The sequence below is a fragment of the Bos javanicus genome, chromosome 3 (assembly GCF_032452875.1).
Source record: "Bos javanicus breed banteng chromosome 3, ARS-OSU_banteng_1.0, whole genome shotgun sequence".
NCBI classification, from domain to species: Eukaryota; Metazoa; Chordata; class Mammalia; order Artiodactyla; family Bovidae; genus Bos; species Bos javanicus.
Window position 1 is genome coordinate 4,161,347 of NC_083870.1, and position 14,979 is coordinate 4,176,325.

At 44.3% G+C, this 14,979-nt stretch overlaps 1 protein-coding gene across 5 annotated transcripts in view; it reads right to left on the minus strand.

The window, feature by feature from the left end:
- The window catches only part of PBX1 (PBX homeobox 1), a 336,111-nt gene that overhangs the window by 29,933 nt on the left and 291,199 nt on the right, over positions 1–14,979 (minus strand). For 2 of the 5 annotated variants that reach the window (XM_061399869.1, XM_061399905.1), the window contains one exon: positions 8,168–13,316. The exons of 2 other annotated variants lie outside the window; for them this stretch is intronic. In XM_061399869.1, the coding sequence (XP_061255853.1) occupies positions 13,224–13,316 (93 nt within the window). In that variant the 3' untranslated portion in view covers positions 8,168–13,223. Of the gene's footprint in view, positions 1–8,167; positions 13,317–14,979 lie in introns of those variants that run through there. One more of the 5 variants, XM_061399897.1, reaches the window with a different exon arrangement.

Sequence of the window (14,979 nt, forward strand, 5' to 3'; positions counted from 1 at the left end):
TCTGTCTACCAGATCTAATCCCTTGAATCTACTGTCACCTCCACTGTAGAATCATAAGATATTTGAAAAAATCCAAAAATAATTAGACAGCTTTAAATGAATCACTGACTTCATGTTAAGAGTGAAGTTGGCAGAGCCGCTCTTAACCAAATCTGTGAGGTCATGCCATGGGCATTTGTCTTTATCCTTGCTGTGTGCTTCAAGACCTTATCTCTCTTCAGCACTCCCTCCCTTTTTTTGGCCAGGCCAGCAGTTTGCAGCATCTTAGTTCCCTGACCAGGGATTGAACCCATGTACCCTGCAATGGAAGGGTGGAGTCCTAACCACTGGAGGGCTGGGGAAGTCCCCACACCCTCTTTTCTGCCCTCTTACTACCCAAATGCCAGGGAGCTTATTTTGGGGGCGGGTAGTGTGACCTCCCTCCAGGGTCTTACTTGGCCTTGCTCTCGTCCTCTCTTTTTCTCCCCTCCACTCTTGCTGTGCTTTACTATTTCTTCTTCGATCTCTTTTCCTTTCTCTGTCCCATTCTCCTCTCCTTGCCGCCCGTTTTCGTTCTGCACCCTCCTCTTTATCTCTTCCTGCCCCTTCTCTCTACCCTCAGTTTCTCTGTCTTTTCTTATTTCTTCTCCTCCTCCTTCCCTCCATTCTTTCTCCCTCCCATCATTTCTCCCTTTGTCTGAGCACCTGTTAGGTGTGTAAGATGGTGCTCTAATAGTGTATGTGGGGAGATAAGACATTTAACAACATTTCAAGGCAGGGCCAAAGATACACACACTGGAGGATTTTTGGAGGAACAGATAACTCCAGGAAGGAGGAAGGTTTCCTAGAGGAATTGGACCTATGCTTAAAGAACAAGTATGTGGGGACTTCCCTAGTGGTCTTGTATTTAAGACTTTACCTTCCAATGAAGGGGGTATGGGTTTGATCCCTGGTCAAGGAGCTCAGATCCCGTGTGTCTCATGACCAAAAAACCCAATAAAATCACATTAAAAAAAAAAAGACCAAGTGGGTCTGTGAATAAAGTAGGGCCATCATTTTAGGTGGTTGATATAATCACATCATGAGCGAAATTTGCAAAAAGGTTAAAAGAAAGTAAGAAGCTTGGAATCTGGGGAGGGGTACTATGAGAAGACCATTGGCTACAGCCATTTGTTCTTCTTTGAGTTTACAGGAAGAAGGAGGCTAGATTAATGAAAAACTCTCAGAATTATATTTTCTATCATTCTAATATTGTTTCTTTATCTCTCCAGAGCAACCTAAATTTATATACAGATGTTTCAAGAAAGCAGTTACTAACTGATCCGAGTGATCTGCTTCACTGGCATATTCCTAGCACACAGCTGCCAAGAGATATTGGTTGAATTGGATGGAGCTGAATTCCTGTACAACTAGGGGAAGGGACAGTAACTATATTCCAAGCTTGGGAAGGCTTTAACTCAGCATTATCATTGCTTCTGGGGGTTAGGGATGCCTGCCTAGCATCCTTCCACCTCTCCTTGAAGTTAGATGATTTAAAATAATGGGGTCGGTCATACATTTCCTCAGCAGCTTCTTGGGCTTCCTATTGCTCTATCCCTTGATGGGTTTAGTCGCTTCAAATCGTCCAGTAGCAAGAATGCTTTCATTCTAATCCACATCTGCTCCATCAGCCCAGCCTAATCCCATTTCCCTCTGGATCTGAGCTTTGTTCATGGACATCATAGTTTTAAAATCCTGCCCAAGCTTGTTAACTGATGAGTACAGTTGTTATTCACGAGCAAAGGCTTAGAGATTTGTGTCATTTTTGGTTTAACACTTTGTCTTATTGAAAAAGTCTTTCCAGTGGTAGTCCCACTAGACATTAAGATCCTTCTGAAGTACAGAGCCATTGTCAGCACACAGGAGGTGGTCAACTGCATGCTTGCTTACTGAAGAAATGTAAGGGTGGTCACACAGCCTGTGGCCTGTCTGCGATGTCTCAGGAGAGGAGCCCAGGGCACTTGCAGAATTCTCAGCAGAGATTTGCTGGTGCCACAGAGGAGGTATGGGCCAAGCAAGGAAAATCCCAAGGAGGGAATTGTACTGAAAAAGCAGTAATGTGCAGAGAGGTAAGACTGAAGACCCAGAAATAAAACAGCTGGGTTTATATCATTGTGGGTTTGCTCTCTGAGTTGGGAAGATCCCTTAGAGAAGGGAATGACTACCCCCTCCAGGATTTTTGCCTGGAGAATTCCATGGACAGAGGAGCCTGGTGGGCTACAGTCCATGAGGTCACAAAAGAGACAGACACGACTCAGTGACTAAATCTTCCACTTTCACTATGCCATTGAAGGTCAAGATGCATGAACTAACTGATACAAACTTGGGTGCAGAAGACACTTGGTTAATGTGATGGATGAGGTCACAGTCTTTTGTTATCTGGCTGTAGGGGCAGAGGGCTCTGTTTGAACTTCCAGGCCATGTGGACATGAGGAAGTCAGAGCTCTCCGAGGGTCTACACTCTGGTTTGTCTTCTTAGACATGCTTGGTGGGTGATTCAGACCAGATCTGCACAAAAAGGCTTTATTTTCAATTTGAGGTAAGAGCAGGGAGGTCTGCTGTATTCCCTAGGACAGTTTCCCAGAGCCCTGCATTTAGAGAGCAACTCAGCATCTGCTACTGCTAAGTGACTTCAGTCGTGTCTGACTTTGTGCGACCCCATAGACAGCAGCCCACCAGGTTCTCCTGTCCCTGGGATTCTCCAGGCAAGAACACTGGAGTGGGTCACCATTTCCTTCTCCAAACTCAGCATCTCTTTAACCATAAATAAAAATTCTTTTTTGTTGAGATAAGTTGAAGGTATACCACATGATGACTTGACTTGAGTATACTGTGAAATGATTCCCACAATAATTTTTAGTTAACATCCATCATCTCATAGACCTAAGGGTGGGGGGGGGGAAACGGTTCGCTCCTCATGAAGAGAACTTTTAGGATCTAGTTACTTGGCAACTTTCAAATATACAGCATTGTTAACTGCAGTCATCCTGCTGTGAAAGTCTTGATTCTCATTCAACTACTGCTACTTGTACTGATTAACAAGAAACTAGAAACCCTTCAGCCTTCCATGTAGGTAAGTTCGGCCTGGAGGACTTGCAAAAAAAATCCCAAAGCATTTGGAGAGCAGAGTATCCCTCGAGGAAAGAGGTTGCATGCTGAAGCCATTCAAATAAGACGTAAGAGCACATCACATCCTCTCACCCTGGAAAAGGATCAGAGAAGTTGGCACGTGGGAGACAAACTTAATGACCTCACAGTTCTGTCCAAGACCAACTCTGCTTATCTACTTCTAAACATCAACTTGTTTAAAAAAAATCCTACATTTTCTTAAGATAGGAATACTGCAAAAGTAAGTGAGAAATGATGGAAGACACATTAATTGAGCCAGAGAGATAACAGGAATTTCCTCAGGAAGGACAAGATCTTAGTAGCCAGGCTAGACTGATATTAGAAAAAAGAAAGAAAGAAAAGAGAAAATATGCCCATAGATAATAGCTCTTTACAATGGAACTAGGGAAAAAGAGGACATCCTGATTGTTACTAGCTCAGGGATACAGATGCACCCAGATAATCAGAAATATAAATAATACTAATAATAAACATGCTTTTAGCACTTATGTGTATCAGGTGTTATTCTGAGTCATTTTTAGTTTTTTAAAACGGATGTTAAATTGGTATTTATCCCTGGTTCCTGATACAGAGCTCCTAAAACCCTCATATTTCCTAAGTGATAGGAGTGATAGGAGTATGTTTGGTTTGTGGGCTCCTTGATATCTTCAGGATGGGAACTGGTCAGAGAAAGACTAAGCCTTGATCAGAAAACTGAAGCTTTCAGCTCCAAATCCCAATCACCATGTAGGAAGAAGGGCTGGAGATTGAGAAAATCATCAATGGCCAATGATTTTATCAATTTAACCCATGCACTGATATTACCACTGCTGCTGCTGCTGCTGCTAAGTCGCTTCAGTCGTGTCCGACGCTGTGCGACCCCATGGACTGCAGCCTACCAGGCTTCTCCATCCATGGGATTCTCCAGGCAAGAACACTCACAAACACCTCTAAAGCCATAGCACCCACATGCTGGGAGGGTGGGACAACCCAACTCCATGGAGTCAGAGGGTCTTGCACTCAGGTCCCTTTCAGACCTTCTCTTATGTACCTCTTCATCTCGATGATCATCTGTATCCTTTATGCTGCTGCTGCTGCTAAGTCTCTTCAGTCCGACTTTGTGCAACCCCAGAGATGGCAGCCCACCAGGCTCCCCAGTCCCTGGGATTCTCCAGGCAAGAACACTGGAGCGGGTTGCCATTTCCTTCTCCAATGCATGAAAGTGAAAAGTGAAAGTGAAGTCGCTCAGTCGTGTCCGACCCTCAGCGACCCCATAGACTGCAGCCTACCAGGCTCCTCCATCCATGGGATTTTCCAGGCAAGAGTACTGGAGTGGGGTGCCATTGCCTTCTCTGGTATCCTTTATAATAAACCAGTAAATATAAGCTTAGTGACGTCCTGAGTTCTGTGAGCCACTCTAGCGAATGATCAAACCTGACATGGGGGTTGTGGGATTGCCTGATTTATAACTGGCCAATCAGAAGTGCGGGTGACCTGATGCTTGCTACTGGTGTCTGAAGTGAGGGCAGTCTTGTGGGACTGAGCCCTGAAGCCTGTGGGGGTTTGACACTAACCCTCAGTAGTTAGTGTCAGAGTTGAATAGAATTGTAGGACATCTATTGGAATGTTTGAGAATTGGTTGATATGAAATAAAAACCTCTCCTTTAGTGTCAGAGAGAACCTGACAGAGATTCAAGTTCATGTGGTCTGACTTTCAAGATCTCCATGAGCAAACTGCATGTATCCCTCACACCAAAGTTTCTAAGACTCACTGAAAGCTGCAGTTAGGGGGTAGGTAATGAAAGCAATTGGAGATGTTCCAGGGGGTGACTTTAAAGGTTTCACTAGGTGATACAAGGAAATGTGGACACATTTAAAAGGGAAAAATCAAGAAGATCCTGGTAAAATACTGCAAGAATTATTACTGAATTCCAGCACAGTAGTTAGTGTGTATAGGAATGCAGACATGTCCTGTGTTCTGAAACTGCAGCCCAGGGGATGGCCGGGGAGGGCAGGAACACACGCTGGGAAAACAACACCTCAGAGGGTGATGGAAAGATACCTCTCATAGAGTTGGACTCCTCAAAGGGATTAAAGGTGAGCAGAACCTGTCTGAACAATGGAAGCCTTGGACAGACCCAGAGCAGGCAAATTCTTTACCGTCTGAGCCACCAAAAAGGTACTGGAGCACTTGGTGCCTTTTATGCTGTTCAGAGGTGCTCATTGTCAATACTGGTGAGTTTCACTGGACGGCGTGGTTGATTTTCATGAGAGAGATGGAATTTGGGCTTGGGGTGTCACCTGGACATAATGAATGGACCCTATGATTTATCCAGAGGAATCCAGAAGCATGAGATAAGCTGGGTTCCATGAGAATATGGGCTTCTCTTGTGGCTCAGCTGTTAAAGAATCTGCCTGTAATGCAGGAGACCTGAGTTTGATCCCTGGGTTGGGAACATCCCTGGAGGAGGAAACGGCAACCCACTCCAGTATTCTGGCCTGGAGAACTGCATGGACAAAGGAACCTGGAGAGTTACAAGCCATGGGATCATGAAGAGTCAGACACGACTGAGAGATTAACACACACACACACACACACATACAGGAGAATAAACAAGGTCAATGTTTCTCCCAAGCACGTGGCCCCTTACAACTCCTCTTGCCTACCTACCCTCACACTGCCCAGAGTGGTCTGGGAAGTATACCTAAGGCTAGAAGCCAGAGATTGTGCCTCCCTGTGTCTGACTGGCTCAGACAGTAAATCCACGGCTCTCTTTGTCTAGTCACTGTTGGAATCTTCCGCAAGGCATGGGAGGAGCACAGCCTCACTCCTCTCCGGGCCTCTGGTACAAAGATGTAGGGTAAAGCACCTTCCTTGCCTCACCCAGTGACTTCCTAAGACTAAGCTCTTGTGCCATCCTTCATGCTGAATATTTCCAGAAAGGAGGCTGTTATTTTGGATAACAAAGGGTGGTTGGAACATTGGTGTCCGGCTTTATTGTTCAAGTAGGGGAGATCATGGAAGTCTACAAGGAGAAGCAGGTAGAAATCTATGTGGGGGTGAGGGTGCGGAGTGCTGAGCATATCAGATTTTGTGATTTTTAATGCTTTAGACTTCATCTGAAGTAACTGCTGGCCACTAGACCTGACCCTTCTAGAGAGCAATATACATGGGAGAGACTTTCCCAAGGGCCAGGCAGGCTGCCTTGAGGAACAGCAGCTCTCCCTTCATAATGACCATGGGCTGAGTACTGAAGTCAGGAGTTTAGACAACAACTGAATGTGAAGATTGTTGAGGAGGTAGTACTGGGTGGCTCAGCTCTGGCCCCTGTTGTTATACCCCTTTCTGGGTCTTCTCCACTGAAGAGTAACAGAGCCAACCCTGGGATGTTACTGAAAATGTTTTTCTTGGGAGTCTGTCCTGTGCAGTGAAACAGCTCTGTGGACTTGCCTTTTCTCTAATTCTGGAGCACTAGGTGTGATGAGATGGCCGACTACTCAAGGAGTTTTTGTGTGCTGTTATTGCCAGGAAGCGGCTGCCTAGACAGGGACCACTTTTCCATCCTTCTGCCCACCCCTCAACTCTTGCATTTAGGAATATGAATGGAAGGGAGCTCTTGGTTAAGGCTTTCAAGAAGTGGTGACCCTTCTACACACTCTTTTCTTCCTGCAGGTCAGATGTGGAGGACTACAAATTCCTGCAGGCTGAAGGAACTGGATCCCCGAAGCACTGCATGAAGACAAGGCATCCTGACAAAGAACATTTGTTGGGGGCTATTACCATTATTAGTGAGAAACAGATTTGTACTGAATTTGAGGCACCAGAGTCTTGGTCTACTACAACAGTTTAGTAGCACTCTTAAGTAATAAACTAGGTGGGTGGGCGAGGTTCACAATTCTCCAGGCAACTAAAGGACGGAGTGGTCTAACACTACCTTGTATACCCAAACTTCCATAAATGTGCTCCCATGTTTAGATTTGCAAAGGAGACATGAGGTCTCCATTTTGACTGCTGAACACAGTCTCCAAATCTACCTTGGCAAGACAGCTTTATACTTTTGAGGCCATTGGGTCCTTAGCTTATCTGTAAAGAAAAATGATGATTTGATCCCCCCATGATGGTCCATTCTTTTCATCTGTTTTCTATTGATTAGAATCATGATAGGGATGAAAGGGTGAGTGATTGGCATTTTCAATATAGACCTGCCTCTCTGGGGCTTCGGGCAGAGCCTCCTGAAGCTTAAGGCGTTAAGAATGAGAAAATGATGCATGTGATGCCTCCAGAGGAACAATATGAGGAATGGCAGACAAGAAGCTGCATCCCATGCTATGCACAAAAAATGGTGTTAAGGGCCTGGAAGCAGACTTAGGTGTTGAAGGCTGAAGTGGTGATCCAGAGAGAATCCTCTGAGACATTAAACTCTGTAACAGACCACAACCCCAAAGGTCAGGGGCTCATTGCGAGTGTAGACAAACCACTGCAAGAGATGACCACACGGGATGGCAGACGTAGCACACGGCAGGCGTGTCTGCCCAGTGGAGTAGCGTCTGGCATACTTCTCAGAGCCTAGAACTGGGTGGTTCTTCTAACCTAGATTCATTCCTTCCCCTGCAGCATCTTTCTGGTACCACAATTTTCCTTCTGACCAGATCAAAGCAGACCAAGAGAAGGAAAGGAAAGCCAGTGGACGACGGCTGTGACTCAGAAACTTGTAATTTATTATGGAACATCACCCTAACATTTTAACTGGTATTTGGCTGATAGCTGCTGATCACAGACAAGCAGACAAAATTGGGTGCTCTGCCTTCCTGCAGCACAGCTAATATTCACACGTAAAAAATCCTTCTTTCCTTCCTTCTCTCCCTCCCTTCCTTCCTTTGTGGGTGAGGTAAGTAACTCAATTTGTCCCACTGCAAATGCAGACTTTAAAATGATGAGGGCCACAGTTTAAATTATAATCCACATTAAACTAAATCATAGTTTGGGGAAAGAGAAGTTATCAGCAGGTAAGAAAATAAATTTACACCAAATACAAGTATATTTTTTTTTTGCAACAAAAGAAACTATTTATTTGGAATATGCATTACCAGTACAAATTAGGAGACTGTAAAACCTACACCGTGTTAGTATCATTAGAGAACACAAAATTTCAGTTGGAATCAAAAGGGACAGAAGCCTGTGCTCTCACAGAAGCAGAAAAGCTTAAAATTTCAAAACCAAAACAGAGCAGAGCTTTGCAGGTTTATACTCTGAATAATAAGAACGGGGGAGGAGGAGTGGGAGAATAAAACCAACAACCAAAGGAAAGCACTTCAAAATAACTGAAAACGCCAAAGGAAAGAAAGGAATAAGAGAGAAAAGGGGAAAACATTGAATGTTTTATTAATTTTAACAAAAGGAAAAAAAAATGTTTACAAAAAATAAAAGAGTCCAGAAAGCTTTGAGCTAGGGATTGAAATCATATAGATGATGTGAAAAGTTCGTCATCATTGTTTTGTTATGACTTAAAAACAAGAGTGCATGCATTAGGGTAGAGACACTTCCTAAAGTGTTGCTCACTTTTTTTGCTTAGGTTCTGGCTGCTTTCTGAATGCTTACTCACTTGAGGAATGAAAACCATTTAAATTAAGTTTCTCCAGATAACATCGCTTTCTTTTCTCCCCTAACTTAACAAAAACATTCCGAATCAAGCCAGTTTGACAATCTGCTTTAAGCAGCTGCCTAAATCAGAAGTTAGCGAGAGGTGCACTGCCCGTGAGACCAGCATAACCGCTCAGCACTGGGGCACAGCACTGAGTCTGGCTGAAAATACCTCCGGGCTGAATGGCTCTCGGGACAGCTTCCTGGATCTAGTCTCCTCAGCTAATGGTACACACCCCACCAGTGAAATGGTACACAATTTCACTCCTGTGAAATTCCTCTGGAAGAAAAAAATCCTCTTTAGTTGGAAAGGCTTTGTGGAAAGTTGTTATCAATCAGGAAGAAAGAAAAGAAAGCATTTTAATGTGACATTCACAATCAACCAAGGCAAAAACTTCTCCCTACAATATAAAAAGTTACCCTGGACCAATTCCTTGAAGTGTTAAAGGTCGAAAAAAGGAACTTCAAGTCTCTGCATTTGTTTTTTTCCCCAGGGACTTTGGAATGCCACAGTCCAGAAATACAGGTGAGTCATGTGACGTCATTGTGGGGCTTGTCTTTGAAGTCAACTGAATTCCGAAGCAAACAGAAGTACATGGAAACAGCCTATTCTACAAAGGTCATCTTTTCACATCACCTTGGATACATATTTAAGAAATAAAAACACCAAGATCGTAATCCTGAAAATTAAAAAAGCACCCTCCCATAAACAAACCAAAAATAACACAATTTTCTTTTTTATAGTTTAAAGAGCAGGATAAAGAAAAGTAAAGAATTTATTTCTGGGTCTCAAAGTTAATAAACATAATAACATGTTAGGCTGTACCTATTATGCTCACTATTCCAAACTTTTTTTTTTTTAGTTTACAAAATGAATTACTGTCACTTTTAAACATTGTGAAACAGGAAATGGATGTGCACAACTCGACACTTTTCTAGCATTCTTGAACTAATTCACAAATGCAAGAAAATAAAAGAAAAATGGGGGAAATGGTGAATGTAGGTAGTTGGGTGTTAAAAACTAATGCAGGAATGATGTGCATTGTCACAGAAAGAAGAGGGGAAATTCCCCATCCTGTTTTGCGTGCTAAGAGGGTCATTTTTAAAATTTTTATTATAAACACTATTAAATTCAGACCGCTTTTTTGGTTTTTTTTTCCTTTATCTGAATATACAAGAACATTCATTATCAAATGTTCATCATCAATACTACAAAGAACGAGACACAAGTCGCAAGAAACAATGGAAAATGTTAATAAAGCTGAAAGAATCGTTGAGTATTTTTTTGTATTTTTTTTAAGTTTTTTTTTTTAAATTTGAGTTTCTGTAGTTTCATCTTTTTTTGGTATCGAAGTCAGGTTTTTCTGGGCAGAAAAATAAAACTCAGAAGGCAAGGGGGGGCAAGGAAAGATACGTGAGAAAAGGCAACTGGCAAATAAAAAACACTACCACAGCAAAAAAAAAAAAAAAAAGTAAAGAAGGTGCCACTTGGCAAAACTACTGCACAGGAGTCAATTCCACACCAGGGGGAGGAGTTAGGGATGAAAAGAAGGGTGTGATGAAGAGTCACAAGGTGGGCAAGCCTTAGGGCGAGTTTTACTTCTCAGGGGAAGTCGGCTGCGGGGAAAACGGGGTACTCCCACTTCCATCAGAAAATGAAGGAATCTTGGGGCACATTTTGGTATCTGTATGACTGACCTAGTAAGAATTCCCAGGGAACTGTATTTCCAGAGACGCGCTCTTTCCATACCCAACCTTCCGCGGTCAGCGTTCTCATGCCTCCCTTAATACAAAAAGAGCTGGTGGCCGCCATGTCCGATGTGATCATGGGTGAGGAGGGGAAGGTAAAGAGCGCCGTGTGACGAGCTGGGCAGGGACGACACAGTGAGGGGTGAGCGTCAGTGCAAACTACTGCAGGGAGAGAAACTGCCTGTGCAAAGGTGGCACCACTCTGATCTCTTTCATCAGCTTAAAATGGTGATCATTCAAACCAAATCTGCAATCATCCTTCCTGTTTCCAAGAGAACCCTTTTGTGTCTCTTAAGTACTTTGCCTCAAGTCAAGGGGATACAAACCTACCGTATGCCTGTGTGGGTAGTTTCAATAGATCCCTGTCACTCAGACCAAGTTCTTCCCTGGTTCTAATCACTGTAGAATGGTCACAAGATGGTTCCTTCCAGGAAGCCTCTTTATCAAGCTCTGTTCTGATTATGGCACAGGTTAGAAGACACAGTCTTCCTACTCCTCTTAGCCATCCAGGTATGATGCCGTCTTGCCAAATATTTACTTTTTGCATTTCCTTCAAATACACATACCTTCTGCTTGCTTTCCCCTACCTCCCAACACCCACACACAGGAGCATTTTCTAATCATTACCGTAGTGCCATGCAGAATGTCCATGACCTTGTTAGCTGGTCATCCCCACCCCTCAGGGCTTTATACCTCTCCCAGAGGCTTTCTCAAACACAGCAGATGCAACAGGGGACTAAGTGCTTATGAGGCCACATGTTGGATTCTAGTACAAGCTAAGAGAACCAGATCACATTTTTCCAATTTAGAGACTTATCTCTATTCTAAGAAACCAGCCAGGCCTAAACAAACAAAGAGAAGCAACAACACTGACTCTGCTCTTTGTCCTCAAGGTGACGACCTCAGGCATTACTGCTAATCGAAAGTTACAACAGGAAAACCATGTATCCTCCCAACAGGGCATGGGCCAGTTTATCTTAGGGAAGCTACTTCCCCTGACTTCACAATTATATATTGGGTATGAATGAAATCAATTTCTTCAGTCTCTTGGTGAGCCAGGCATAACCCCCATTTTACAGATGAAGAAAATGAGGCACCAAGAGATCTGAACACTTCCCATTTAACCAAGTAACAGAGCTGCCATCTTTTCTTCTGGCACAGTTGGCTACGAAGTTCAGGTAAAATTAGAAAACAATGTAATAGTACATACTCCTCACTCTTAGATATTCCCAGGGAATAAAAATCACAAATGATTTAACCAAAAGCACGACCTCCCTGTTCCCCATCACTCTCAGGTCTTCTGCATAAGTAAACAAAAAGTTTGTCTCAGCCATCTTCTTAAACAACTTTCTCCTCCAGGACAAGAATGTGGTGCCATATGACACTTTGGATAAGTAATGCACTGTCCCTAACACAAACACAAAAACGAAACAGAACCAAATCCACTGCAGACACTGGAAGTACTGTGTGTGGCTCCCCAAGAGCTCCAGAAGTGGTGGGAAAGCCAACGGTTTAGGAAACTAACCTTCACCATGTTCAAGTCCTGTGTATGTCATTCTGGTGTGTGCATGCTGGGGGCCCGGAAGCCCCAGGCACATACTGCTTCTCTATGTCAGTGACCTTCACTCAGAGTGGTTGTATTGCTCTCCTGCGCTCATAAGGTGTAATGTTATGGTTACTAACATAGGTATTCATATGTGGCATGTGACTGATTTGGGGCAAGTGAATGTGTGTCTGTGCACGGGTCTACATGTTCGTACACCTGTGTGTGTGGGGGGAGGGGTGGGATAAGGTGAAGGGTTGCAGGATAAGAGCCTTCCGCTCCTTAGGGATGCGTTCACCACCATGCCTAACTCAGACCTGGTTCTGTAGTAGGCGCTGAACATTGCTTAAAGCATGGTCTCCAAAGACTGTGCCTCTTGAGACCAAGAGCTGTCATTGGAAAGATGCAAAAGCCTCTAAGAATCCTGCCCTTCTTGCTCCTCAAGCCCTCTTTTGCTACCTGACTTCCTGCCTGGGAATCAACCTGGTGGGGGTAAAACCAGAAACTGTGGCACTTGCAGAAGCCCAGCAGTGACAGCCCCCAGTGAATACCTGGGGCGAGAAGGAAGAGGAGGAATTGTGTCCTAAGCAGTACTGTCCTCAGGGAAGGAAGAGCAAGAAGAGGCAGGGTGGCCTGGAACGAGCAGGGCAACGTGGCGTATTCCTGCCAAGAGGTAGTGAGAGTAAACGAGAGAAACAGAGAAGGGCTGCCCATTAGCAGAGGGAGGGAGGGACCAAGGGAGGGAAATCTGGCTCCTCAGACCACCAGCAGGAAAATATACAAATGCTTTTATTACGCTCTTTGTGTTTTCCTCTTTAAATTCCTAGAATTGTTGAAAATATCCTTCAGGGATGTAAGAGAGGGCAGGGACCCAGGGAGTCTAGGACAGAGGGAAAGGGGCGGGGAAGATGACAGACACCAGGCTAACAGCTGGAGGCAGGGAAGGGTGGCTTCTACCCAGAAAAAAAAAAGGGGGGAAGAGAGTATAAAGAAGTGTCCAGATTGGCTGAAATAGCATCCCAAAGAAGAGAAGAGAAGGAGACTCTTATTGTGTTTGCTGATTGCTTCGACCTCCAGTCTGACCGCTTCAGCGTTGAGAAACCCTCCCTCCTGGCCCTGCCTCGACTGGAGCACAGGGTCAGCCGGGATGCGACTGCTGGGAGATCAGTTGGAGGTATCAGAGTGAACACTGCCAGGGCCTTCTGTAGGGGAGGTCACTGATGAAGGGGTAGTAGCATCCTGCCAACCTCCATTAGCCTAGAAGGGAAAAAGGGAGAGAAGTCAGTCCTCTGAGATTGGGTGGCTGTTCTGCGCAGACAATGACAATAAGGCAACTGAGGAAAAGGTCTGAGTACAGTGCCTGGCACGTGGGGACATAGCCAACGGATGGCTGTGATTGTGGTCAGTAACATCCGCCCCCCAACCCCACCCGCAGATGAGTTTGGGTCCTCCCAGCGAGCCTCTGGACACAGTATTGGCACGTCCACTTCTTACAGGCTTTGTAATCCAGTCCAAGCCATCAGAGGGAAATTCTGCATGCTCCAGGATGATCGCGGCTACCCTGCTGGCCAAGGGACCGAGTTCTAGCTCTGACTGGCAATGGTTAGCTATTGGCTCTGGCAAAGCACTCTCCCCTGTTTGGCCTTGGGTACCCCTTTAGAAAAACTGAAAGGGTAGCTTAAACGCTTTTTCAGGTTCTTTCCAGCTCTGGATGTGGCATGTATAATGGGAGCCCAGGCACCTGTTCTATGCAAGGTTCTGTCCTAGATGCTCATAAGCTGAGATACAGTTTATGCCCTCAAGGATGGGTATGAGACAAGCAGATGAATGAACTAGAGTTTCAAGCAGAACCTAATACATGGTACCCCCAGCTGTTATGAAGATTCAAATGAGTGCAACATCTCCTCTTGATGGAGCATCAGCAAAGGCTTCATGGAGGATGACCTCTCTGCGCTAAGCCTTAAAAAGTCCAGAGGGTGATGAGATGAATCAAACAGGTAAAACCATGGTGCCAACACCATAAGGACTGGTCTGTGTGACTGTATCTAAAAGGTGGTGAGACAGGAAGCTACAACTTTGATCTATACTTGTAGATCTTCCTTCTAAGACTCTAAATCCAGATGCAGTAAAACAATAATATTGTTCTAAAAGGATTTGTTTTAATGACCACTCCTTTAAAAAAATATCCCACCATTAAACAGCTGAAGAATGATTTGCTATAGTGGTTGATTCATGACTGTTTATATATTTTAAAGCATTGAACTATAAGTGTGCTAAAAGGCCTCTTTTCCCCAATCACTGTGTTTCTTTGGAGTTAACAGACCCTCAACACTGGAAATGTTAATACTGAACAGACCAGGTTTTAGGCAGGTAAATTATTTTTATTGTACCTTCTCCTTTTATTCCCTCAAGTACATGGGGTACCTGGGGAAGGTGTTATTATTGCCATTTGGGACAGACCATGGTTTCTACTCTAGCATAATCCACAGTACTTAGGAGCATGCTGCTGCTGCTGCTGCTAAATCGCTTCAGTTGTGTCCAACTCTGTGCGACCCCATAGATGGCAGCCCACCATGGTTGGCACTTAACAGATGCCGGCAAAGATCCATTCACATTTCATTCATAAAAAGGCACAGGTGTAAGTGAAAATCAAGCTTCTGGATTACAACTGAGATAGGACACAGGCTTCCTAACCTTTGAACCAGACTCCTTTTTCTCTGCCCTTTCCATCTATTTGGCTCCTTCTATTATTAGTTCACCCAAATCATGCTCCAATTTTCCCAGGAAAACCAAGGCTTTTAAATCAAAGGAGTTCCCACCAGTTACTTCAACACGAGGGTACAATTTTTTCCCACACCTCACTATAAGAGCAGATCTGGACACCAAGAGGGCAAAAGGTCCTGGGCAATGCCAAGAACAC